General features: G+C 43.5%; 1 protein-coding gene across 2 annotated transcripts in view; it reads right to left on the bottom strand.

Annotated features, from left to right (window-relative positions):
* Positions 1-40: 40 nt before the first annotated feature.
* nlgn2a (neuroligin 2a) overlaps positions 41-26,960 on the bottom strand; it is a 74,382-nt gene continuing 47,462 nt past the window's right edge. For both annotated transcript variants that reach the window (XM_057854186.1, XM_057854185.1), the window contains 5 exons: positions 10,935-11,120; positions 8,665-8,930; positions 8,446-8,599; positions 7,709-8,075; positions 41-7,597 (listed from right to left, as the gene is read on the bottom strand). In XM_057854186.1, the coding sequence (XP_057710169.1) occupies positions 6,769-7,597; positions 7,709-8,075; positions 8,446-8,599; positions 8,665-8,930; positions 10,935-11,120 (1,802 nt within the window). In that variant the 3' untranslated portion in view covers positions 41-6,768. The remainder of the gene's footprint in view (positions 7,598-7,708; positions 8,076-8,445; positions 8,600-8,664; positions 8,931-10,934; positions 11,121-26,960) is intronic.

Genomic DNA, 26,960 nt, shown 5'->3' on the forward strand with positions numbered 1-26,960 from the left:
ATTATGAATCTTTAATTCAAGGGCGTAGGTTTGCATAGGGACGGTAGGGACTTAACACTACCAACACTTCAGGATTGTCAAATAATCAGCACCAACTTTTAAGCAACCTTATTTGATGATATAATGACTTCATTTCTGGAGGTAATTTCGAGCGTCTTCCCATCTGTAAAGATAAACTTGACCCTACCATTATTACCGTATTTTTCGGACTATAAGTCGCAGGGTTTTTTCCCCCCCCCATAGTTTAACTTGGGGTGCGACTTATACTCCGGAGCGACTTATGTGTGAAATTAACACATTATTATATTATTTCACATGTTATTTTGGTGTTTTGGAGTGACACTGTTGAGTAGATAGAGTCCCTTTTCATTCAGATGCTGTCGGATACTACGGGTTGACACTCTTGTACTCTCGGACTGCAGGACAGCTTGAACTTGTTTGGATGTTAATCGAGGGTTTTTTTTTTTTATCCACCTTCCGCACAATCTTTCGTTGAAATCTCTCATCAATTTTTCTTTTCCGTACGCATCTAGGGAGGTTAGCCATAGTATCATGGGCTTTACACTTATTAATGACACTGCGCACGGTAGACACAGGAACATTAAGGTCTTTGGAGATGGACTTGTAGCCTTGAGATTGCCCATGCTTCCTCATAATTTTGCTTCTCAAGTCCTCAGACAGTTCTTTGGTCTCCTTTTTTCTCCATGCTCAATGTGGTACACACAAGGACACAGGAGAGAGGTTGAGTGAACGTTAATCCATTTTAACTGGCTGCAGGTGTGATTTATTGTCACCACCTGTTATGTGCCACAGGTAAGTAACAGGTGCTGTTCATTTCACAAATTAGAGAAGCATCACATGATTTTTCAAAGGGTGCCAATACTTTTTTCCGGCCCATGTTTGGAGTTTTGTAAAAATGATCATGATTTAATTTTTTCCCCCATTTTCTTTTGTGTCTTACTAAGATATTACTTCCAAAGAATTTGTAATTGCAATCCTTTGAGCATTAGTTGACAGAAATGCAGGGGTGCCAATACTTTTGCCCAGCACTGTATATTATTGAATAGCAGCTTCAACAAAGACACGAGGTGCACACTCTGGCTATGAATGTCTTTAATGTTTCCCAGATCAGTATCACAGCATACAGTTGATAATTTCTAAAGAAAACAGAAAGATCAATTATAGTTTCTATTTTTTTTTTTTAGCACCTTTTTCTCCATAATGCCACTCATGAACATTTTCTTCATCTCAAATCTTGTGTTTTTGGTAAGAAAAGACCCTCCCAAACAATAATAATAATGAAAAAAAAATAAATAAAAAGACAACAGGTGCAACTTTGCATGGGAACCCCAGCATGAAGGCCGTGTGTACATGTGTTTCTTTGCTATTGTGTGCTTTCATGCAGGCCCGTCACCAGACGTTAGTCTTAAGGGGGGCATATGAAACGCATGGGGGCATAATAATTGCTACTCTAATGCTTTATTTGGAATGAGCTTACAGTCACACAGCACATTAAACTTCACTTCCCAGGCAGGTTTGCGTTTCTTGATCAGCTGCAAAAACAATGGTGAGCATTCTACACAAAAATTCAACTTGTCAAGCATCAACAGTGGGTTGTAAAGCTAGGATTTGCTTTTTTTGGGACTTTTTACCCCTAAAAATGTCGTGGACTAACACTTCTGTGCTTTGAGTAAAGGGGCACAAGCCTTTCGGGGATGGTGACGGGTCTGCTTTCATGTACTAATTACAATTGACTTCAAACCAACGACCTTGCTTAGTTTAAAAAAAATGCAACTACACCTCCTCTATCATAAAGAAAACAGGTTTGGAGGCCTTGATAATAACTAAGACCTTTTTCATGTGTGTGTGTATGCGAGGCATCTTGGTATCAAAGCCCTCAGATTAGACCCACATTAGTGGCTTCATGTACACATGTGAAGAACTAATTCACTGTGAACCAAAGGCTGTGCCCATTCACCTCTTATTGAGTGGTGTTACTCGCACGAATACGTAGGAACGGATATTGTTCGCACTCAAGGACTCACTATGTACGGTGGTACGTACCTCTACTTACGAACGTCTCTGCATACAGAATTGGCTAAGAGGGACCTCTACTGTATGTGTAAGCGTGTATCCCAACGTCCTGTTTATTCGCCCCTTGTATTCAGACAGCTTTACATGAGTGGATTAACTTTTTACATTATGCACAGCTCTGATTGTATGTTTATTTTGCAATAATCTAATTGTAACATGTATTTGTTACATGATATGATGCATTTTTTTTTTTTTTGCACTTTATAAGATGTATGTTTGAATTTTGGGGGTTTGGAACACATTGGGGCATATACATGAAAAACACGTTTCTACTTACAGAGTTTTCAAGTTCCATCCATTTTCTTTGGCTTATCCCAGGTCGGAACGCGGGGGCAGCAGCTTCAGAAGGGAAGCCAAGACTTCTCTTTCCCCAGCCACTTCAGCCAGCTTTTCTTGGGGGATCCCAAGGCGTTCCCAGGCCAGCCGGCAGACAGTTTCCGCGGCGTGTCCTAGGTCGGCCCCGTGGCTTCCTCCCCGTGGGGCGTGCTCGGAATACCTCACCAAGGAGGAGCCCCGGAGACATCTTTATACGACGTCCAAGCCACCTCATTTGGCTCCTCTCGATGCGGAGGAGCAGCGGCTTTACTTCGAGCCACTCCCGGATGACCGAACTTCTCACCTTATCTCTAAGGGAGAGCCCGGACAGTCAACGGAGGAAACTCATTTTGGCCGCTTGTGTCCTCGATCACGACCCACAGCCCATAGGTGAGGGTAGGAATGTAAATAGAAAGCTTAGGCTTTCGGCTCAGCTCCCTCTTCACCACGACGGACCGATGCAGAGTCCTTCCCATGTGCTCACCACTTGTGAGAGGGGCCAAGAAGGTCAGGTGCATAGGATGTTGGGTGGCAGCTAAAGGAGGGGTCCTTAGCCATCCGAATTTTCAAGTTACGAAACCAATAATGAAGGGAATAGTTACCTTTCTTGCACACAACATAACTGTTTGCATTACTCTAACACACGTAATATAATCAATCAGGGAATAGTATCATTTCTCATATTTACTGTAGGACTGTTTGTATTACTCTAACACACCTAATATAAAATAAATAGCACTTAGACTATAGTTTAATGAAAAGCAGAATAGAGGGTATAAAAGATACACAACGCCATCATATAACAGAAGCCCAACGTGTCACGTGCAAGATTGACGCACCAACTCTTGCAATTAGTTCTCCCGGGCACTCCAGGACAAAGAGCAGGGCGCTCAGTCCTAAAACAAGTAGTATCGGCTGCCCAACCAGGATAAAAAATTGATAGCGCGGGCGCCTTGGACGTGAAGACCTGCGTCGGTCGCCGTGGCAACCACGTCCCAGCCACCAAGGATGACGCACGAACCTGACCTGCTACAGAGGAATGATCCCAAGACAACACCCAGCCACGCCTTCGGCCCGGCCCACTCCACCGCAGCTTTCAAAAAGAACTGAACATTTAGATGACACGGTATCTGCTCGGGAACATTTCTCTGTAGCCTTGTTTGCCGACCCTGGATCCAGTAGGGTCCCTCCTGTTTTTGCCTTGTTTTTGACCAGTGTCAACGAATAAATGGTCAACCTGTTTTCGGTGAGCCTTCTTCAAACTTTTGGAACATGGAGTCAGTACAGAGGGTGAACATGGGAGTGAACGTGCGGAAGTTTGGCCCCCACCGGTTGGCTTGCGGGAGCAGTGCCAGCGGAACAGCATTTCGTTCAGCTGGCAATGTTTCCGCAGCTTGGCGGGCGGGGGGCAAATTCCTTCGTTAAGTTCGTAAGTAGAGGTACCACTGTATATGTAAGCCCGGCCGCACGGCGTGATCCGTTCCCCTCGTCCAGTTCGGGACGGATTGCATCGTGCTGCGCAGCTCCATGCAGACTTGTTACATATATATTACTGCTAGCACAGAACTTTACTTGATGAATTTTTGCTACAGTGACTCCATGCTACATTTGTGAAATCAGGACAAGACAGCTTCCCTTTCTTGCAAAATGCACCTGTTGTCGTCGGTCGTCACAAAATTTGAGCATTTTTTCCCCATCACTTCCCAAAAAAAAAAACCTCAAACTATCAGGAAACTGAATATTTACAAATATTTTATCAGTTTTATGTTTACACTTCAAAATGTACACTTTATTCTTTTGCGGTATTGTGTGTGTCTTCCTTCAGTTGTCCTTGCACGCAGCATATCATCTTCCAGTGGCAGTTTATAAAATAGACAAGAAGTGCAGTGGTTACGGTAATCTGCTTCCAACGCATTGGCCTCATGCCCCTCTCATTGACCTAACAAGGATACAAAAGCATGGAACGGATATCCTCCAGAGGACAGAATAGCAAAGGTTTCATCTCGACAAACATAGAAGATACAAAGCTGGCCATGCCTTGAAACGTCCTCATTTTAATTTAAGGCTTTCTCCAAAGTCTCTTTACCCGCTCATCATCTTCTCAGTTTTGAGTTTTGTGCACGTGTCTCACCACTTGCAAAGACCAAGGGCTCAATGAGTCGGTGGACTCTGCCACCTTTGCTCGCATTCGTGGACCGTAACACGAGAAAGAAATCAAACGAACAGACTAAAAGCGAGCGCACGAGCGGCCACAACGAAAGAAACGGGCACCGTCGGGATTTTTGCCGCTTTAAAGATCTCAAGTACCCTGCATCCCACCTGTCCCGTCGTTCCCGTATGTGCTCAGTGTCGGCATTGAACTTGATTCTTGAACGCGAGGACAGAAATAAAAGAGCCGAATCGTCATGAAAACAAGTGGGAAATGTGACAGGCATTCTTTGGGCCGAGTCCACTTGAAACAAACGACGGATCGAAAAATGAGTCACAAGCACAGCTTTGGTATCTTGTGAAGACCGGGAGGTTGTCTGAATATCCACGTGGAAGATGAGCGCGATGAAGACCAGGTTCACAGATGTTTTCTTTTGCGTTTTCCTGAACGGATGCACTTTTGTCCGTCTTGGGAAAATGTGTGGAAACAATGCCCCCCTCCCCTCCCCTCCCCTCCCCGTGAGCCTCCTTTGAAAAGAATTCATGCATAGATCCCCCTACTGTAAAATACCCAATTATAGACTTTCTCCTTTGTACACATATACAACTATATAGTATTTTTATATAATTATACTCTCTATATCTATATCTTCAACAAAACAAAATGCAGTTACACATGAAAAAAAAAAAAACAACTAAACAAACGAGACGAGCAGTGAATAAAAACAAAAGCACAATCAAGGGCCAGTTTGGCACTTTGTCATGAGAACACATTTGTTAGTGGACAATAAATACTCCCTTTTGCTTGAGCATTTTTGCCCTTTGTGGGATCGCAAACACTAACTTGGCACCGAGAATGCTGGTTGAATGAACGTTTAACATAGATTTTTTTTTTTTTTAATTTTAACACCTGCCTTGATCAACGCTGGAAAAGGAGTCGGGGGAAAGCGAAGAAACAGCGAGAACCAATAGTGTTATTTCCCATGTGGCAAAATGGGTTTTGCCATGTTGCATTTTTTTTGCCACGTGACATTTTTTGACACATGGCCAAAAAAGTTTGACACATGGCAAGAAATGGCATTTTTTCTTTGCCATGTGGCTTTTTTTTTTTTTGCCATGTGGCCTTTTTTGCCACATGGCAAAAAAAGTTTGCCACACCGTGGTCTGATGTGGAGGTACTGCTTTATTCTTTGCCATGTGGCATTTTCTTTTTTGCCATGTGGCATTTTTGACACGTGGCCAAAAAAGTTTGCTACATGGCAAAAATGGCATTTTTTTTCTTTGCCATGTGGCTTTTTTTTTTGCCAGGTGGCAAAATGGATGTTGCCATGTGGCAAAAATGCCACATGGCAAAAAAAGTTTGCCACACCGTGGTCTGATGTGGAGGTACTGCTTTATTCTTTGCCATGTGGCATTTTCTTTTTTGCCATGTGGCATTTTTGACACGTGGCCAAAAAAGTTTGCTACATTGCAAAAAATGGCATTTTGTCTTTGCCATGTGGCTTTTTTTTTTTTTTTTGCCATGTGGCAAAATGGATGTTGCCATGTGGTATTTTTTACCATGTAGCATTTTTGACACATGGCAAACAAAAAAAAGTGCCACACCGTGGTGCGATGAGGAGGTACTGCTTTTTTCTTTGCCATGTGGCATTATTTTTGCCATGTGGCATTTTTGGCCAAAAAAGTTTGCCACATGGCAAAAAAATGCCACATGGCAAAATCCATTTTGACACATCGGGAAAAAATGCCACATGGAAAAATCCATTTTGTCACTTGGCAAAAAAATTCCACATGGCAAAATCCATTTTGCCACTTGGCGAAATCCATTTTGCCACATGGCAAATTCCATTTTGCCCCATGGCCAATACCACTTTTGCTTCTCGGCCCTGCTGGGAAAGCAGGGATGTAGAAAAGAGAATGACACATCAGGGAATGAAACAAGGTGGCACCGTCATACTAAAAAGGCGAGAGGTCCCTTCAGTAAATGGCAAGTGGCTGCTCGGAAAAACATCCCGACATTTTGTTGAAAATAGTCGTTTCTCCCGAACGTACAGCTCAGTTTCTACTCACACGCGCGCGAATGTGCTCGGCAGCACAATACGGAGGTGGTGGACAGAGTCACTACACCACACATCCAGAGGCTCCTCTTGGACGGTGGTTAGAAGCACAGCCAGTCGGGCTAGCGGTGCTTTGGTGACGGCTCAGCCACTACTATACTCGAGTGGTGGAGTGGGGGTGGGGCAGAGTGTTGTTGTGGCCCGTGGTGGGAAAGGTGTTAAAGGCATGAAGGGGCTGCATGCTCGTGATGGTGCTGGGGATCATGGTGATGGTGTTGGGCGTCATCAGAGGCACGTCGTCCGGGGCCCGGCGCAGCGCCAGCGTGTAGTCTGGCGGGCAGGCGGGCCGCAGGATGTCGTGGGGCCGCAGCGGTTCCATATCGTGATGAGCGTCGTGCTCGGAATGCTTCATTTGCAGGGACATGATCTCCTCCTCCTGACTGTGAGCCAGGTCGTTGGCGGGGCCGCCCCGCTGGGGAGAGAGACGGTGACGTCGCATCTCGTGCCTCTTGTCGCGCTTGTAGTAGAGGGCGGCGAAGGCCAGGATGTTGAGGAACAGCAGGGACGCCCCCACGGCGACGGTCACGCTCAGCTCCGTGGAGTAGTCGCGCGTGTCGCCCGGGAAAAGAACGCGAGGCGGACGCTCCGAACCGTCGGGCTCGGGGTCGTAAGAAAAGGTGGGGTAAGGGCGATGGGTGGTGCGGGAGCCCGTAGTTCTGGTCCTGGGGGTGCCGGGGCCCGGACCGGGGGGTGAACGAGTGGTGGTGGAAAAGAACTCGTCGTGGATATTATGGAGATGGGGAACCAACTCCAACCAGAAGGCCACCTTGTTGGCCCTGTAGTTGTCTCTGACGCGAGGTTTCAAGCCGATGTGGAGGTACTGCTTGTCCTTGGAGTTGAACTTGGTCCAGATAACTTCTTCAAATCGGTTGGGTTTGGTGTGAATGAATTTGGTGTCCTGGGGGACTGGCAAGTTGGGATCCCTAACGCAGAAACAATCTTGACTGAAACCACTACTACCGGTTTGTGAATTTACAAAAACTAAGGTAGATTTGACACCGAACAATCTACATCAGAGAACCGACAATGCTTACCCAGTCTTGGCAAAGTTGGTCCAGTAGGTCATGACAACGGCGCTGAGCATCACGTCGTTTTTGGAGAAGTTGCACGGGAACAAGTCCGTGGCACCGATCATGGGCACCCCGAAAACATAGGGTATCTCATCTCCGTGGGCCGCGTCGGCCCACTCGGGCCGCGTCTCCGTCTGGCAGTGGTGGTAGAAGGTATAAAAGTAAACAGGCGACTGGAACTCGGCGTGGAGTTTGGCGGTGGCCACCGCCGGCGCCACCCACTGGTGGTCTGTAAACAGAGCGAGCAAGGTCTTGCGCCGCATGTCGCCGTTGTCCCTATCCGCCCAATCCGTGTACATGAACTTGATGGTCTCCCTTAGGATGTCTTTACCTGGGGGACAGGGGAAAAAAAAAAAAAAAAAAAGAGATTTCATTCATCGGAAAAGTCACCAGATGGAGAGAGAACAAATTTAGCGGTGATACATTGACTGACGGGATGAAAGATTTCAAGGCCAAAAGGTAGAAAAGGTCTCTAAAAGCGTGACAGGCAGTGAAACTGAATGATCCAAATGGGTTTGTTTGTTTGGCGCAGGCCCACCGCGTTGGCAGTCAGAAGCAAAGACGCTGGAAGATAATCCTCCTGACAGGCTGTCTTCTTTGTATACCAGCCCCACTTTAGTGGCTGTATTTTGTCTCTTTGCTCATCTTTTCTCCGCACAATGCTGGCATGAGGTTTTATTGTTTTTTTATTTTTTTCTTACCCTCGGGGTACCCGTAGAGGTTGTCGACAAAGTTGGAGATGGTGTAGTCAAACGCTGCGGCTGAGATGCCTTCGTTGTCCTCACTATCGTCGACAAATTTCATCCCCTCTCCTTGATTGACACCAATTAGCATGTCGTAGTTAAGGAACTCCCCCTGGAGGCCGCCAGAAGGAAATTATCAGTACCGGACACGACATCCGGTCCAATCGAAGCCACTACCTGCTGCATGAGGATCTCGGGATCGTCGGGCACCACGTCACCGTCCACGACGGGTCCAAACGCGATGTGGTAGCGAGCCGGCTGGATGTCCTGGTCCACCAGCTCCCTGAAGTTCTTGCGCCTCAGGCAGTCCACCAGATCGGCGGTCTCGCTGTAGGTGCAGCCCACCTTGCGAGCCAGGATCTTGGTGTATTTGAGGGGCTGGTAGTTGACGGACCAGCTGGAGATGGCGGTTCCACTTTGGGCAATTGCCCTGTGGAAGAGACCTGGAGAGAAAGGAGACGGTAAATGTTAACGACTTCACTAACATACTGAGCAGAATCAGCCGTCTCGTCGCGTTTATTTTAAACCCTCTCCAAATTTGGCAGATGGAGCCTCGCACGCAGCATCATGTAAGGGATGCTAACGAGGGGATTTGGAAAGACGTGTCAAACCGCGGTGGTCTTTCTCCTCCTCGTTCCGCCGCTCCCGTTCTGTCGCTCTGACTGCCCAAGTGGCTCGTTAGGGGGGCCGCCTGCATCGCTCGCATTCTCTTTTTCGTCTTGCCGCCTCGCCGCGTCTGAGTACCGGCCGCTAAATTATTAAGCCCAGCTGCAGAGGCCCCTTTTCCCTAAGAAATCAATTACCGTAAGCTGAGAGAGAACTATAGGAGATGAGAGCTTTTCTTAAAAACAGTTGCCTCCCCACACTTGGCAGTCACAATGACACCGATTTAACCGCGACTACTTTTAGCCATCATTCCTTCTCCATCCGCGGATTCACCACACTGTAAAGGATTATGATGGCAGGCGGACTCCTTACCTGCAACTGTGGGATAACAGACACTTAGCATCGAAAGGAGCTCATGCTGATGATGGAGATGCGGACGATGGCAGCGATGTGACGTGATGGCAATGAAGAACACATTTGGGTTGGGTTGGGTTGGGGTGGGGTAGGGAAAGGGATCAGTAAAAATAGACAATACATGTTAGCATTGCTCTGCAACCGAAGCGGAGCTCTCAGAGGAATCAACACGGAAAACGAGTCGTACAGTCCAGTGATTCCCAACCACTGTGTGGCAGCGTTGCAGTCAAAATGATTTACTACTGAAAAGGAATATATTTTCATGCAATTATACCTATTCACCTATTGAGGTTCTGTTACTGTTTTCATGTTCACAAAGTACCTGTTCTTCTTTCTGTAAACATTTGAATTTTTTATATTAGTATTTGCGATGGCTACACAAAAATAGCAATGTAATTTGCCCCCAAGAACAGTCAGAGACGCAAGACAACCAGAGGATATAATATATAAGAAAGACAGGGCATATGGTGGTAAAGGATAGATTGTTGAAACAGGAGAGTGTCACTGTCAGTGGCGTAAGGCAATGCGCACAAGGTTTTGATAAAAAAGCTAACTTTCGATCAGCTCGGCACTTTTTCAGCCCTCAACACTCAAGCCATCTCTTTAACTGAACATTTGTATGTTCTTCCACATCTTTACCAGTGAATTTGGCGCCAGGGATATCATTTTCGGACAGAATTGCTAGGTTTAGCTCGGTAAACATCTCGTTCGTACACTATTTACATGCATCTAGCATGAGGGAAAAACACGAGCTTGACCCCTCCCTAGCAACAGTTGCTAATGTCATGAATATTAATGAGTAAAAGTGACGTGTTGCTTGCGATACGCCATTGGCTTTATATGCAACATGTTAAAAGTGGAAGCTGTCGTTCATTCGGATTTCTGTACGTGTTCTTGTTTTCTTTAGTTTCACGTTCATATTTTGATATGACAGTGCAGCTGAATAAAGCACTTGGAGCTTGGACTCTACTTCCTGATTAACGTATTCATTTTAAATAGAGTGACTTGTGTTTGTTCACACAGCCTATGATTCCATGGTTCAGCATCGGAGCCTAGGATGAACCTGCTCATTTGCATAGGAATAATATAAACTCTGCTTCTGTATTATTTATCTTTCTAGGCCAGTTATTAATAGTGATAGGCAGAACAATAATGGTACAACAAATCAGTATCATTTGAAAGCTTTATAATACATTAAACTTGACACATTTTTACTGGGGACGTGCGGTTTGTGTTTTCTAATGTGCCCATGCACAGTAAAGGTTGGGAAAAACTGCAAAACAGAGTGCATTGAGCATTCTCGCACAGAAAGTATAGTAGAAACTTGTAACAGATTTTGTTGTGTCACTGTAGTAAATCCAATGCATTTGGCGCCCAACTCAACTCAAGAGCGACCGTTTTCTATTTCCGCATTTTTATCAATTTACCCTCCGAGTGGTGCGAGAGGATGAGGAGGTTGACGCAGGACGCCCCGGCTCCCGATCCAAAGATAGTAATCCTCTCAGGGTCTCCGCCAAAGTGACCGATGTTCTCGTTGAGCCAGCGAAGCGCCTGAATCTGGTCCAGGAGGCCGTAGTTCCCCTTGGCCGATTGATCGCCGGTGCTGAGGAAACCTGCGTGCGGACACAGAACGAGGCAGTGAAGTCAGCATCCGATGTGCGTTCAAAACTTGTCTGTCGTACTTTGACATTTGCCTGACTAATGGCTACGCAGTATCTTCAATTGTTCCACCAAACTAGCCGATATGTGTAATCATTCTCTATTGATCATTCATATACTCAGAAAAAGGTCATCCATTAAATTCAAACTGTGAAGGTCAATCACTCAAAGTCTATACTATAATAAAAGTTTATTCAATGAAATTTCAGCTCAATGATCCAATCTAAGGGCATACTGTAGACTTCATAATGATATTGACGGGTCACGTCCCTCAGACACTGCACCACGCCTTCAAGTAGGGGGCTTGCCCACACCCAACATTAGGGTGGTCATTCCCATTCCCAGGTCACTTCCTGTTCTGTAACTCAAAATCAACAGGAAGTGACCCATAAAATACCCCCAAATCAACAGGAAGTAACTGAAAATCAACAGGTAAATGACCTTAAATGGCCCAAAATGACCTCATTGCCTGGCATTGGCTGCCACTACAGGCCATAGACGTTCAATCCGTTTGAAGTGGGAGGGCTGGCAGCGAATGAACGAAGGTTCATTCGCTGCCACCCTCTCAGTTCAAATGGATTGGACGTCTACTAGCGATAAACTCATTCCAATTTACAGCAGACACTTGTTTTTCTGTTTGTTATTTGTTTTGTAGAATGATTTCCTGACCAATGTATCGATAATCGTTGTATCACCATTTCGTCAGATTATCGTTATCGTGAGCTTTGTATCGCAAATCGTATCGTGAGGTTCCAAGAGATTCCCACTCCTACTCAGCATCAAGAGGAGTTATTCTCAAACACACGGACGCATGCACGCAGCAATCTAGCGCTGGATTTAGGTTGAAAAAGAACAAAAGTTGTACAGCATACGAACAGGAAGGATCGTCTCAGGAGCGATTTGTTCGCGGATGCAAGGTAAATATTATAGTTTTCGTACCATGCATGCATTTTGAAACATTGTGAAAGAAAATCAATGGGAGAAATTAGCCGCTATGGCATTGGCAAGTTTGCAATATTTATGTAAAATAAATGCTACCTGCACGTTTTTTTGCTTTTAACAAAGAATCAAGACTGTTTTACGTCCATATCTATGTAGAATTCGGGGATTTAGGCATTTATTCAGAAGAATTTTCACCAGGAAAGCTCTGTTTACATCAGGCGGCTGCTAGCTATATTCACTAACAGACTAGCATCATTCTTCAACATATTTACATAAAATAAATGCTAACTGAACATTTTTGGTTTTTTTTTTTTTTTTTGCTTTTAACCAAGAATCGAAACTGTTTTACTTCCATATGTATAAAGAATTTGGGGATTCAAGCATTTATTCACAAGAATTTTCACCAGAGAAGCTTTGTTTATCTCAAACGATTGCTAGCTATATTCACTAACAGACTAGCATCATTCTTCAGCATATTTATGTAAAATAAATGCTAACTGCATATTTTTTTCCTTTTAACCAAGAATCGAGACTGTTTTACATCCATATCTTTAAAGAATTCGGGGATTTAAGCATTTATTCACAAGAATTTTCACCAGAAAAGCTCTGTTTACACCTGGCGGCTGCTAGCTATATTCACTAACAGACTAGCATCGTTCTTCGACATATTTACGTATAATTAATGCTAACTGGACATTTTTTATTTATTTATTTTGCTTTTAACCAGGAATCGAGACTCTTTTACATCCATATCGATAAAGAATTCAGGCATTTAAGCATTTATTTACGAAACAATTCCACCAGAAAAGCTCTATTTACATAAGGCGACCGCCACATTGACTAACAGACTAGCATCGTACTTCGACATACTTATGTAAAATAAATGCTAATTGCATGTTTTTTTTGTTTTTTTGTTTTTGTGCTATTTACCAAGAATCGAGACTGTTTTACGTCCATATCTATAAAGAATTTATTATTTTTTAAGAACTTTCAACGGAAAAATCTCTTTGTTTACATATGGCGGCCGCTAATTTGCTTACTGACTAGCATCGTAGTTCACAATATAATATACATAAAATTAGGGCTGTCAAACGTTTAAAATTTTTAATCGAGTTAATCACAGCTTAAAAATCAATTAATCGTAATTAATCGCAATTCAAACCATCTATTATCAAATTATTGTTGGAATGGAAAGATAAGACACAGGATGGATATATACATTCAACATACAGTACATAAGTACTGTATTGGTTTATTATAACAATAAATCAACAAGATGGCATTAACATTAACATTCTGTTAAAGCGGTCCATGGATAGAAAGACTTGTAGTTCATAAAAGCTATAGAAATTTTATATTAAAACCCCTCTTAATGTTTTCGTTTTAATAAAATTTGTAAAATTTTCAATCAAAAAATAAACTAGTAGCTCGCCATCGTTGATGTCAATAATTACACAATGCTCATTGTGGTTAAACCCATAAAATCACACCAAAGCGCCAGCAGACGGAGACAAAAACACAAGTAATTAGTGGACTGGACATTGCTTTCATTTTATTCTGTTTGAGCAGGCCATGTGCGTTAATTGCGTCAAATATTTTAACGTAATTTAAAAAATTATTACCGCAATCATTTTGACAGCCCTACATAAAATAAATGCTAACTGCACGTTTTTTTTTTTTTTTTTTTTGCTTTTAACCAAGAATCAAGACTGTTTTACATCCATATCTATAAATAATTCAGGGATATAAGCATTTATTCACAAGAATTTCAACATTAAAGTTCTGTTTACATAAGGCGGCCGCCACATTGACTGACAGACTAGCATTGTACTTCGACACGTTTACATAAAATAAACGCTAACTGCACGTTTTTTTTCCCGCTTTGCCAACGATGCAGGCCCCCTATCTATTGGCCCTGTCAATGCATTGTGAAGTCTATGAGTGACATTAATTTGTTTTTCAGCCATCAGTATTCAAAATCAAAATTGGGATATCTCTGTTCAGTGACGTGCGGTCAGGGGAGGCAGGTGAGGCAGAGCCTCACCTGTCATCATGACAAAAAAATAATAATAGCATCAAATTTATATTAATATTTGTCCATTGCTCTTTATTTATGACTCATTTCAAACATTTTTTATAGTCAAAATCGCTGAATTTGCCTATTTCCTGTTCAAATAAAGAAATGAAACGAGAGGTGCGGCAGCAATGAGTAAAGCCTCACCTCTGATTGCGCAATCCTTAACAAACTGGGTTGATACATGGAATTGGAGCGTGCTGGTTGCCGTACATCTGCATGTCACCATTATAATGTTTCCAGATACTTTATTTGACCTGATTTTCCTCAGTCTGGCTAATGTCTTTAACCCTTAAAGTTTAATGTTTGTTAGCGACATATTTAGTTTTGCTGATGGGAAATAAAACCGCAGTGAAAAGACACAGGCTGCGGCAGATAGTACTCTGCCGCACTGCAAGGGGGCGTACGTGAAACTGGACTTTCCGTTAAAAGTGGACGCGGTTAACACAACGCCGGTGTTGTCCGGAGCTAAAAGGTTTGCTTCAAACTACGGGACCGAGGATAACTCGCGCTTTTCAAACGGACTGGTACACCCGAAAAGACTGTCTATGTGGCTGTCCTTCGAAAAATCGCCTTTGCTGCTTTCCCTGCCTTTTCTTCTCAACTTGTGCCAATGTCTGGACTAACACGAGATATTGTGACATTAAAAAACTACCACGAAGCTTCAGCAAACATGAGAGCTCGACCACTCACATTCAAAGCCTGTTTGCTTTAAAAACTTTTGGAAGCTCAAGGATCGATTTGGCTTTGACGAACAGCGGAAGCTCAACGGTAGCATCCTCAAAAGCTAAGGTAAAGAAAAAGAGTTTGAAAGACCTCATTAATGCAACCTGCATCCTAGCTAAACAGGAGTTAACATTTGGTGGTAACGATGAGCGTGTAGCTCTTCTAAAAGTGGCATATATGTAGAACGATTACATGGTTTTGCTGAGAAAGATGAAAGGTTAGCTAAACATTTGGACACATCCACTGTGTTTTCTGGCTTGTCAAATAGAACACAGAACGATCTAATTGAAGCAATCCTCTCCATTGAGGCGGAGAGATTTTTGTTTTTTTTTTAAAGTAAAGGAAAATAAGGAGGACTTTTACTAAAAGGGCGTAGGTTTGCATAGGGACGGTAGGGACATAACACTACCAACTTTTCAGCATGCTAAAATTGTCCCCACCAACTTTTAAGCAACCTTACCTTTTTTGCATGATATAATGTTCAGTTATATAGAGAATTTAGATCTTTCAATAGTTCCGTATGTTGTAAGGATAGAATTGACCCTGCCATTATTAAGTGAATTATTTTCACTATGTTTATGTTTGCTAATAAAAACCAGACATTTATTCAGGAAGTTTTCAAAATGTTTCTTTAGTATTTTTTGAAAACAAAGGTTTGAATTGAACAGTGTATCATCTAAACCAATGCACGTAAAAGTTATTATCAGTAGATAAGGATTTATTTTGCATTGATCATTTTGCCAATTAATTAATTAGGTTCATATACATTAGAAATGTGGCCCTTTGCCCCCTTCATCCAATCTGTTTGGTCCAATTAATGTCCCGTCCCCAGCAAAAAGTGTACCTACATGCAGGTTATGCTGTTATATCGTCCCTACGAATGTTGAGACAAAACCTATGCCCTTCCAAAGTGACGCCGATTTTTGTGGTGAAGGACAGGCGCAAGACCACAAACAGTTTTCATTTCAATCTTATTAAAAAAAAATTTTTTAAAAAAGAGCTTGGACCAAGAAAAACACAATAGAATATTTAAAAACTAAATTTTGGCCTTAAATAAAATATTATTTTTCTTTTCACACTTTTTGTTTAGCAACCTGTAATAAATTGATTAAAGTTTCAGAATTAAAAGTTTTAAAAACAACTGAATATTTCACTAAAGGTCAGAATTGAATTCTGTGGTTTTGTACACCACTCTTTACTCTCATTTATGTTGCATTAATTATAGAATGGTGACGGCCAACACATTGAGGGTGTAGAGCAAATGCATGTTATTTTCTTACTTTTACGTATCGATAATATGTACCGTGTGTGCCTGTTTTGTGAAGAATGCTGATGAGATATGAAATAACCAGTAGCCAATTGAATAAGCTACCCTTTTTGGTTTATATATTTGGAAATCTGACACTAAAGGAGTCAGTGCCTCACCAACCATGAACCTCACCGCACGTCACTGTCTCTGTTGATAGTCAATTCACCTCTGATCATGCTCTTCAACTTCCAACTGCAGATCCATACTGGGGCATGTTCCCCAGTGAAATATGTCTGGCAATGCCCATACAGGAGGTTAGAAAACAGTAGTTCTCTATTGAGGATTTCACTTATTTTGTGGCGGGTCTGCAACATAACCCTTTTAATGAGGGAGGGGGTTACCTATTTTTGCTGGAACAATGGCACGAGCCAAACGAAACATGAGAAAGCAAAGCAACAGCAGTCCCATTTGAGCTAATCACTCGCGGAGCAAATTCCTCCTAATCTGACAAGGCGCGCGGACAAAAGTGACAATGTATACTGCACGAGATGAAAGCGTAGCGTAAATAGTCTTCAAAATGGCAGGGGGAAAAGCAGCCAAGGAGCGAGAGCGCGCAAAGAGGATAGTGGGTGTTTTGTGAGACTGACAGAGGAACACTGTTTATCTGACACAAAGATACAAGGGATAAAAAGGCTGGACCTCCCGTGTCATGAAAATACGCTTTTGCCTCTTTAAAGGGTGTCTTAGGAAAGAAAATTTGTTTTATTTTGTCATTTTTTTTGAAGATATGTGGAAATGAATGTGGTTACACACACTTCAGTAGGCTTGGTGTGATAAAAATGTGTCTATAATGCTTGGTTGAAGAAGTACCTGCTTAGCCACAAAGTTAAGGGCGTGCAAATATTTCTTACAAATTGGAAATTGCAGCCAAAAGGCAAATCGTAGAACACTGTTGTTTCCGTCGACAATGACGAGCTAAAAACGTGGCTTGGGAGACCAGAAAAAAATCACGAGACGAATGCCAGGTTTCGTCTGACGCAGAGGCGTCGCTTCCCATTAGGCAAACCAGGCAATTGCCTAGGGCCCCCAGCCAGCAGGGGCCCCCAGAGGGCCAACAGATTTAGCACACGCAGCTTTACTGCACTGTCGCAGCGACAAGTGCGACAGTGCCAGTGAAAGCCTTGTGTCTGAGTTCCCTGAAGGGGCCCCTTCACCCGCTCTGCAACCCCCCCCACACGTGACTTTTTAATTAGTCTCAAACTAACTGTTTGTATTATTCTAACAAATTTAATATAATCAATCAGGGAATAGTATCTTTTCTCGTATTTACTGTTTGACTGTATTACTGTAACACACCCAACATAAAATAAATAGTACTGATACCATAGTTTAAGGTGGACAAGCAGAATATAGGGCATACATGACGCCTTCTTATCACAGAAGCCCAACGTGTGCGTCATGCAGGTGAGTGACCAAGACTGACACTGACAACCAGGTGATAGGCAAGACATCTACAAGCCCACGTGTCCATGTCAGTTCTTCCGGACAGCCCAGAACAAATGGCGGGACGTCCTGTCCCAACACAAGGAACACCAGAGAACGCCCAATAACAACGCCTGATAAGAATCCAAGAGCCCCTTTGACGCTGAGGCAGGCAAGAGCTCCCACTGCAGTTGCCCCAGTAACGGTGACTCAACAACTGTGACGCACGAACTAAACAGCCCAAACTCCGATAGATTATCCTAAACACACCCTTCTTCCTGCGCACGGCCTACCCCGCGAATGACTGTTTGACTAAGCATGGTCATTTTTTTCTCGGGAACATTTTGTTGACTTGTGATATGGTGACCCTTAATCCTCACCTGGGTCCCTCTGTGCTGTATGATTGCTGTCTACCTGAATAAAGTGTCAACTTGTTCTTCAAAGCTTTTTTCCAGCTTTCAAAATGGAATCAGTACAAGGGCGTAAGACAAAGGTGAACGCGCAGAGTTTGTCCTTTTGGCCGGGGTTTGGCCGGCCCGGGCGCTGGAGCTGCGCTAGCGCGGGTCCGCCGTTTCGGCTGGCCTGATTCTGGCAGTCTGGCTAAAGGGTCAGATTCCTTCACATCGTAGCAGTTTTTCGGCCGTGTCGCTCATGTGAGATGTGCTCCGTCTCTTCCTCACCTAGTTTAGGATGTGTTTCAAGCAAGGCTGTGCTCTATCTTGCTTGTTTGGAAACGCATGGTGTAGAATCAACAACGAAAAGCCTTTCTATCTGACGCTAGCCTCTTGTCTTCCTCCTCATCGCGAGACAGCGAGCCAAGAAACACTCTCACGTCGCTCCTCACGACAGTTCTTTAATGCAACAAAAATTAATCCGAGGCTTGACATTCAATACAAACAACAGAGCAACCGAGATCTAAGGAAAAGGAGGTAGACATGTAGAACATAGGTCAAAAAATGATATAAGCTCTATCCTTAATCCTTCCTGTCGTCACGCCAACTCACTACACAAAAAAACAGCCCCCGCTGCCCACACTCATATCGTACAACATGACGTCACAAACCCACAAAATCCAAAAAACAAATAGCAATTCTGTCTCATTTAACCAAATAATTAACAACTTGTTTGATAGAACTAAATCAATTCTTTACAATTAACAAATAATTATCCAAATGTTATTTAGGCACTTACACATGGTATGGTATGGTATGCGTTAGCATAGCATTCGTGTTAGCATTAGCATCACCTCCTCGGACACTCAGACTACTTTTTTCGGTAACTTCTTCAAGGGTTTAATATAAAATAATGTACTTCTTTTCCTACTGACTGAGTATTAACATCACCAATTTAGCGTTGTCCTTGTAGACGCTACAATATGTGCTTGTCTCTCTATGTTCATCCGAAAAAGTTGGAAACCTTTATTTACTATGGACCTAAAAATGTTGAATTTTGCAGACGAAAACATTTTGAGTAATTGCGACGAAAAATTGCATACAAATTTCCTCTATTTTTTCGTCAACTACAACTACACAAACACATTTTGAACTAAAATATGACTAATAAGCATTTTCGTCCAAAGACCAAGACAAAAATTAAAATGGCTGCCGAGAACCATTATTTCATGCTTTAGAATGCCACCAAAGACAAAAGAACCACATGAGGATTGTTATGTACTTATATTTATACCGTATCGGCCCAAATATATGACTGTGTTTTTTGCATTAAAATAAGACTGAAAAAGTGGGGGTCGTCTTATATTTGAGGTCTAGACCTTATACCCATTCATGACGCTAGATGGCGCCAGATATCATTGAAGCGATGTTCTGTCATGACAGATCTCAGCTACTATCAAGTTTAACCAGTTTGCATTATTTTATTGCAATGTTTTTCCTTATTCAGATCAGTTTCAAGACTACAGTTAGACTTCACTTGCAGTTATTGCAATTTTGTTGCTTTATCACAATAGATTGGTTTATTTACAATTCAAAAACCAGAAGCAATTCATTTATGAATGTGATTGCACTTTAGTTTACATATTTAAACGTTTAGATATTAAGATTTGAATGAGTCAAAATAACATGCTTTTTCTCTCAAATATATTGTTATAATCATTGGTTTCTGATGTGCTGCAATTATTTTCCGTTAAAAAAATAATTTGGTGTTCAAAAAAAGTCTTTTTTCAAACTTGAGTCTTGAAAAAGAAGGAGTCGTCTTATAGTCAGGGCCGTCTTATATTCGGGCCAATACGGTATTTTCGTCCAAAGACTAAGACAAAAACTAAAATGGCTGCCAAAAACAACACTGCCATGGACCATTATTTCATGCTTGAGAATGACACAAACCACATGAGTTTTGAGCAGTTTTTTTTCCACTGCGGTGCGCTCCATTGAGCTTGTCATTACAAAATGGCACATTCTTCTATTTTAAATATTGAAAACCTTGACCTCGACAATAAATTATGTCGAAGCAAAATCACACAAACGATTGACAAGCTTCTCCCAGCACAATGACAATTTAAAGTCCTGATCGTGTGGATACAATGTCGATGAAGCAAGCAATTTACAAGGCACAAAGGGTGAGCGCCTTTCTGACACCTTGTATGACGTTTATCTACGAGCACATCTGTTCTGTAACGGAACAGACCGTTCGCTAATTGTCACGAGGAAGCCGCTATTCAGTTCGGCTGGCCGGCGTACGCTCTGAGGCGAATAAACCACGTCAACGCTCGCGCTGTAAATCAGACGCCTTCAAGGTAAGGGATATTAAATACATTGTCAGGCTGTAAACGTGAGTTCAAGTGCAATCGATCGACCGGCCCAGGCCAAAAGCGAGAACAAGAAATCAGAGGAGAAGTGGCCGAGCACCTTTATCAATGGAGAACGAACCGAATTACAAGATGCGGACCGGGAAACTTTTGAAGCAAGTACTCTTTAAGTCACAACCAGGGGTTAGGAAGTGTTATAAATATGAGTCTAAATGAAAGTAATGTGCAGAGTTAAAAGAACTTTGGTGAAATATTGAAAGGTAGTGAGAGGCTGATACTCTGACTGCCATCAAAGACGTGGAAAGGCCTTGATGAATAATTCATAAAGCTGCAGAAAAAGATGCAAGGGAGCTCAAGACGAAAATATACAATGTTCAGATTTAGATTTTAAATCAAGGCAGCTGTAAAGCCTTAAAAGTTTACCCGACTATAAAATACGATGCACATCAAGTGTTTTTTTTTTATATATATAAAAAAAGATTCCACTTTCATGCTGAGCTATAGAAGATTAATTACACTTGAGTACAGAGCTGAAGTTCGGCGGCAGACGAGCAAAAATTATTGGAGTTAAGCTCTTAAATCTGGTCTCTGTTCTCGTTTAAACCAACGACCTGTTGTTCAGCTTTTAAAATGATCAGGCAGGAGAGCCACGCGAATGTATAGATTATTTTAAAAATCCTCCATTTTGAGACAGAAAAATAAGTGATGAATAGTTGGACCGCCAAACCCAGATAGCAGACAGACGTTGAAATGATGTTCAATCTTATATCGTTGAATCAACGTTGACTCCTGACTTTGATTTGTCATCGCTTCCTCGATTCGTGTTGTTCCAATGTTGAAATCCTTAAAAATGTCATTTCAAATATTAGTAATATTGGAACAACACTCAATCAATGTTATGTTTTCCTTCATTTTCAACCATGATGATATTAATGCCCATATTTAGAGGTCCAGCTTTCTATACAGACAGAAGAAACAGCTAGGCTGACTAATAAAATATACATGAACGATTAAAAAGTATACGGCGGAAAAGACTCAGGTGACTTGAAGTTCCGCTCTGAGAGCCCCAATTTGGCCAAATTTCAAAATTGTCCTATATGCATGTGTGAAACATCATTGGAAAGCTTAAAATCTCAATTTTTGGAGTGACTTCACGCTCAAACAAATCTATTTTATGACCATAACTCCCGCTCATCTATAATTCGATGACTTTTCAATCATTTTTCCCAGTCAATCAAAAATCAACTATTTGTCAACATTATTTCATTAACTATAAAACAATGTTAACCCAACCATCGCCTGACACACCATAGAACAACGTTGTTTCAACGTCACTGGCATTTGCAATGTTGTCGTTCAACATTGTCGAAAATTTCCACGTCAACCATACTGATGATTTTGATGGAAACTCGACGTTTATTCAACGTGGGTCTGCTATCTGGGAAACGACTGTATTTTCATGTTGGTACTTGCAAATCCAATGATTTGCCACTGCGCTGTTCACTTGTATACAAACAAACGGAATGATGGAGGTTTTTATCCGACCGTCAACCAAGTGGGCTGATCCGCACAAAGATGATCTGCAGTTGTGTTTACATTGTGTAGGAGGGAATGACAAAAAAGAAACCTTGGCTTTTTCCTTGAACTGCGCCGCCTCTCCGCACGTAAGCCACTCAAAGCCCCGCACATGCGAAGACGTAGGAGTCGGCAGAGGATGTGAATTAGACTGATTCATAATTCATTAGCGACCTTGACAAGGGGAGACGGAGGTGACTGAAGGGAGGGGGCACCGGAACATCGATTTCCGTCGTGTTTGGGTCAGCCGCACACCGACGTGACTCGACTGCGGTCGGTTGAGCTCACGTCGCAGACCGGATCGGAAACTCCAAGTGGACCCGGCGTTAGGATGGAGGAGGGACATGGGATTGATTGGGTGCTACTTAGTACTAGCAGAAAGCCTGGGTTTCTTAAGGGGCTGTTATGCTTCTGCGTCAGGGTGACGGCGCACCCTGCTTGGAGCCGTAGCCTGACTCAAACATCCTGACCACGTGTTGCAACGCAAATGGCAGAGACTGCGATTGGCCCCCACAACACGTCATTTCCGCGATTCCTATTTATTCGCGGTTAAATCATTCAATCTGCCCGTCGACATCCGAAAATATCTAAAGCACCTCTCTGCGTCTATGCCGCTCGGTGGTTGAACAACTGTGGCGAGTTCACCTGTTCTCTGCCTCGACCGGTTCAGTGGTCGGACAGATAGCTGCCGCAAACTTTTTCTGCGTCTCCTGCGTTTCAACATTTGGAGTAAAAGTTCAATTCTTTTTCGATTTCGATGTGCTCCAGCTCGAGAAACGGCTGCTCCGTCTCTGACATTAAAGAAACCAAGGAGTGCTATGTGAAAACCACACGAAGATAAGGATACACCCCCCCAGTGACCCGGGCGGCGCACTACAGCACAATCCGTCACTTCTACGCAGAGTTTCAAATGCTAATATGGATGGCGTAGGGTCGATGCCGTCGGCCCGACGCAGAAGCATAAACCAGGCATACGTGTGGTGTGGTCTGCTCATCGTTTTGTTGGAAAAGGAACAGCAAATGTGGGTTAAAAATGAAGGTCTGGGTTCACAGCTTGCCTCCTCCGCGCTTTTGTCTCTCCGTGCCGGTTCGACTACTGATCGATGTCTCCCCAGGGACATCTGAGGCAATCAGCAAGAGTTGATTGCTGTCCCGTTTTCTTCCTATAGCTGTCCTTTTCCAATCTTGCTGCACCTATCCAACTACTGTCTTCCGTCCATCTCGGCTCATCGACTGAAACCCAGGTCTCCTCTCTCATAGGAATGCCATCCAATTATTTGCCTTCTCTACTGTCAATGAGGACAATCAGACAAAATTTCGACTGCAAATTAAACTTCAAAAATGGAATGTTTTCTTGTTAGGAATTGCCGAGTCAAAAGCCCATGAACAAATGTAGGCGATAGGAGCTCGGGAGATGAATGGACATGCCGGTTTTCTTTCAACATTCAGAGAACGATGACCTGCCATTTCAACAGCGGTGTGTAGACTTTTATTTATGTACCTTACGTTTGAGCGAGTGATCAAAATAAGAATTCCGACCTGAGCCTGCAGCCGTTGTACTTCATTCATTTGCCTGATGCGAAGGGCAGGAAGGGAGAGGGGGGTGCCAAGTAGTCAGATCAGGCGCCAAGTCCCGTTTGCTCCTTCCGCCACTCACATCTGCTCAAAGGCCACTTAGATCCACACTCATAGCCCCCACCACAAAGTACATCGTAAGACGCTTATGTCTCCGTGTGTTCTGTAGCACACAACGTGGCACCAGGTGTTTTGTGAACCAGCACTGATGGAATGATAAAGCTGTGACGGCACGTACACGGAAGCTTGTCCACTCCTCACTTACAAGTTTGGTATTCAAATCTCGATTCCCTGTGCAGATTTGCTGTACTTATTGTTTACATTTGATTAGAGTCCTCTGAGAGTATTCCTAAAATAGTGGCACCATCCCCACAGGGAGAACGTTGCCGTCTTGCGGCGATCCCGGGAGCGTTGCGTGATGACTCAAAGCGCTGTCATCTCGGCGTAATGATGATCAATCCCCGGCTATTAGCGGCCCGCGGCTCCCTGCCAACAACGCCGACGGTTTGACACGAGAAACATGCATCCGCCTAATCGGTCCCATAACTCCCATTTTCACAAGCGCCTGCCTGCCTGCCTGCCTGCAGCGTAAGTGGGCCAAAACGAGGCGGGCCGATCGAGAGCGAAGATGAAGGAACGCCGACGAGAGCTGGGCAGGTAAACAGAGTTGAACATGCAACAAATTCACAAACACGCAGTTGACTGAATGCCTTTGGAGATCGCTAATTGGCAGTGGAGAAAAATTCAGACCGCAATTGTCAAAAGTTGTGAATTGGAAGCAGACTGTGTATTTGAATCCATGACTCTTCAGGGCAATTCCTGCGAGTGTTGCTATAGAGACAATGACCCTGTTGCATTGTGTGTTTGTGCCTGTGTATCAAGCCAATGTGCTGGAGTTGTTCTGCCAGTGCATTTGGAAATTGACTCTAGCCATATCACTCAGTTACTCTAAGCCTGATACTACAGCGTTATTCGACATTCAATGGTTCTCCGGCCAGGTGACGCGTTGCTATGTAATTCACCGCCAAGCCCCTAGAGGGGTGTGGCGTTATGTTTGTACGGTTTTGGGGCATGCTTGATGACTTCCTCTTGTCTAGTTTAACAGAGAAAAAATAAACAATGCAAGATGGAACGCTTGAATGTGGATCTTCAGCTCATCAACATTGAATAAATGTTGATCATACAAATGTTGAGGCGCAGGCGACGCATAAGACAGTTTCGAGGCGGTCTGTCCAACTTTTGATGCCGTATAGAGTTCTAGCCTTGGGTGAAAACCAGCTAGCTGTGGCGGCTGGCTTCAAACTGGCGTCGAGCACTGCGTCTAGTGTTTTGTCCGAGGTCTGCAAAGCCCACCGGCCCGATTTGTTTGACGTATTCTACAACCAGCCAGTGGGAAGTGGGGGATTTCTGGTGTCTATAGAACTTCCTAAACTGCGTTGGAAGCCTTGATGTTAACATTATGATGAAAGCTCCGAGGCACTCTCAATCAGTGATGATGTATCGTGTATGAACTGTCTGTTGTTGAAAATGGAACATCAAAACAACTCTTTTGACACCAAACCTGCCCTTTATTCTTCATATACTTGAAGTGTGACACGTACATTAGCCACAGACTCACAGCAAACATATGTACACAATAAATGATGAAGTGCAACAACCAAAAATACGACAAAGTGATAAAAAGCTGGCAGTTTTTGGCCGACCGCTTCGTGTGGCCATTCGATTCCGAACACACACGTCTCGGTGGTTCTTCCATTTTTTTATTCAATCGCTGATCTTTATGATGTCTTGACAAGACTTGCTCTTCGTCGTCTTGGTCCATTTTTCGTGTAGCAGAACGCTGTTTGAAAATGGCGGTGATTTCGCGCTGAGCCAGAAACAACAGTCTGAGCTGCCCAATCGCAGTGCATTTCTGCCACGTCATACGCGTTGACGTGACGCTAGGGTTGGAAAAATCAATAGGAACGCGTCAGGCTACGGCGCATGGTCGTAAATAGGGTCGTCCTTGACACCACAGGTCTGATGCAGAAGCATACCTCGGCCTTTACACTGCTGCTTGATACCTCGCGCAAGCACAAATGCATTTTGTAGTAGGGAAAGGACTCACTAGGGCAAGCACTGGGCTTCGTTTTTTGGCCCCAAGGAAGTGAGAAGAAGAAAACGTATTTAATCCTACCCAGAGGTTGCGCTAGACTTTTTCGTTGTCTGTCATTTTGACTGAGTGTCATAAAAATCCGGTCATAATCTATTTTTACCCGTCACTTACATTTTTAAAATGATAATAATGACATATTCAATAGTATTTAGTTTTCATTCATTTTTAATTAATATTCTGTCCAAACAAGCTTAAAAGAGGCAAACAGACAGCGGAGTGCACCAATCAGCGACGGGCAAACGTGACGACGAGGGCAGGACGAGGGACTTGTGCGCGGAAGTAAACATACGAGGAAAGCGGAGTTTATTCAACATGGCTAGCGCGAGACAGACTTTTGTCAATGACTCGTGTCGATGTGTTTTAGCTCATTTAAAACTGAATTTACCGCAGATTGGAACATATTCTCGGCTCTCCCGTTCGCCATCCTTGTTGTGGTGGAGACGACTTTCGGTGCGCAAGAGTGACGTTGCTCGTGAAGAACACGTCACGCAAATAAACAAATCGGATTTGTCGATTGATTTTGTACCTACTCGAGAGGCCGTTAATGGGCTGGGTCCCAGACTTTTCTCTCAGTGTTTGAAAAATACAGGGAAAACAGTCTGACCGCGCCAGGCAAACACTCAGCTGCCTTGACATTTTTCCGAGTAAGGCCAACGACGTCATGCATCAAGAGAGACAATAGCTAATTAATATGCTCACTCGCCACCCTGTGGTCTGGGGTGTGAATTGCAACCTGTCAAAATGACAGACGGACTTCATTTTTTTTCTGTCACCGTTTTAAAAAACCGGTCAACGACGGAAAATATTCGGTTAACGCGACCCCTGATCCTACCCCATATCGCGTATTAAACCATTCCTTTACTACTTCCTTACAAAGCAACAGCAGTCACCTCTTTGATTAAGCAGGTGCTGGTACAGAGACTGTTGCAGGACACAGTGGTGGAACAAATGTGAACAGGGCCCTGGTCCGATGAGCATAAACAAGACCCCCGAGTGGAATTACTGTGGCAGTCAAGACGATTGTCCGGTGTGTGTGTGTGTGTGTGTTGGTGTAAGGGGAATTTTTTTATGGGCCCTTCAGGCAATCAGCCAAGTGGATGGCAGCGATGTTTTATCACTTATACAGTATATTACAGCTCCGCGCATCATCGTACCTTTCTGTTTGAGCCTTCCCTCGCCCGACCACGCCCACTTTACGGCCCCTGAGAGGCCCGGGTCCAGTCGCTCTCCCAGCACCCACTTAAGTTCCACC

Source organism: Corythoichthys intestinalis, chromosome 13 (genome assembly GCF_030265065.1).
Source record: "Corythoichthys intestinalis isolate RoL2023-P3 chromosome 13, ASM3026506v1, whole genome shotgun sequence".
Taxonomy (NCBI): Eukaryota; Metazoa; Chordata; class Actinopteri; order Syngnathiformes; family Syngnathidae; genus Corythoichthys; species Corythoichthys intestinalis.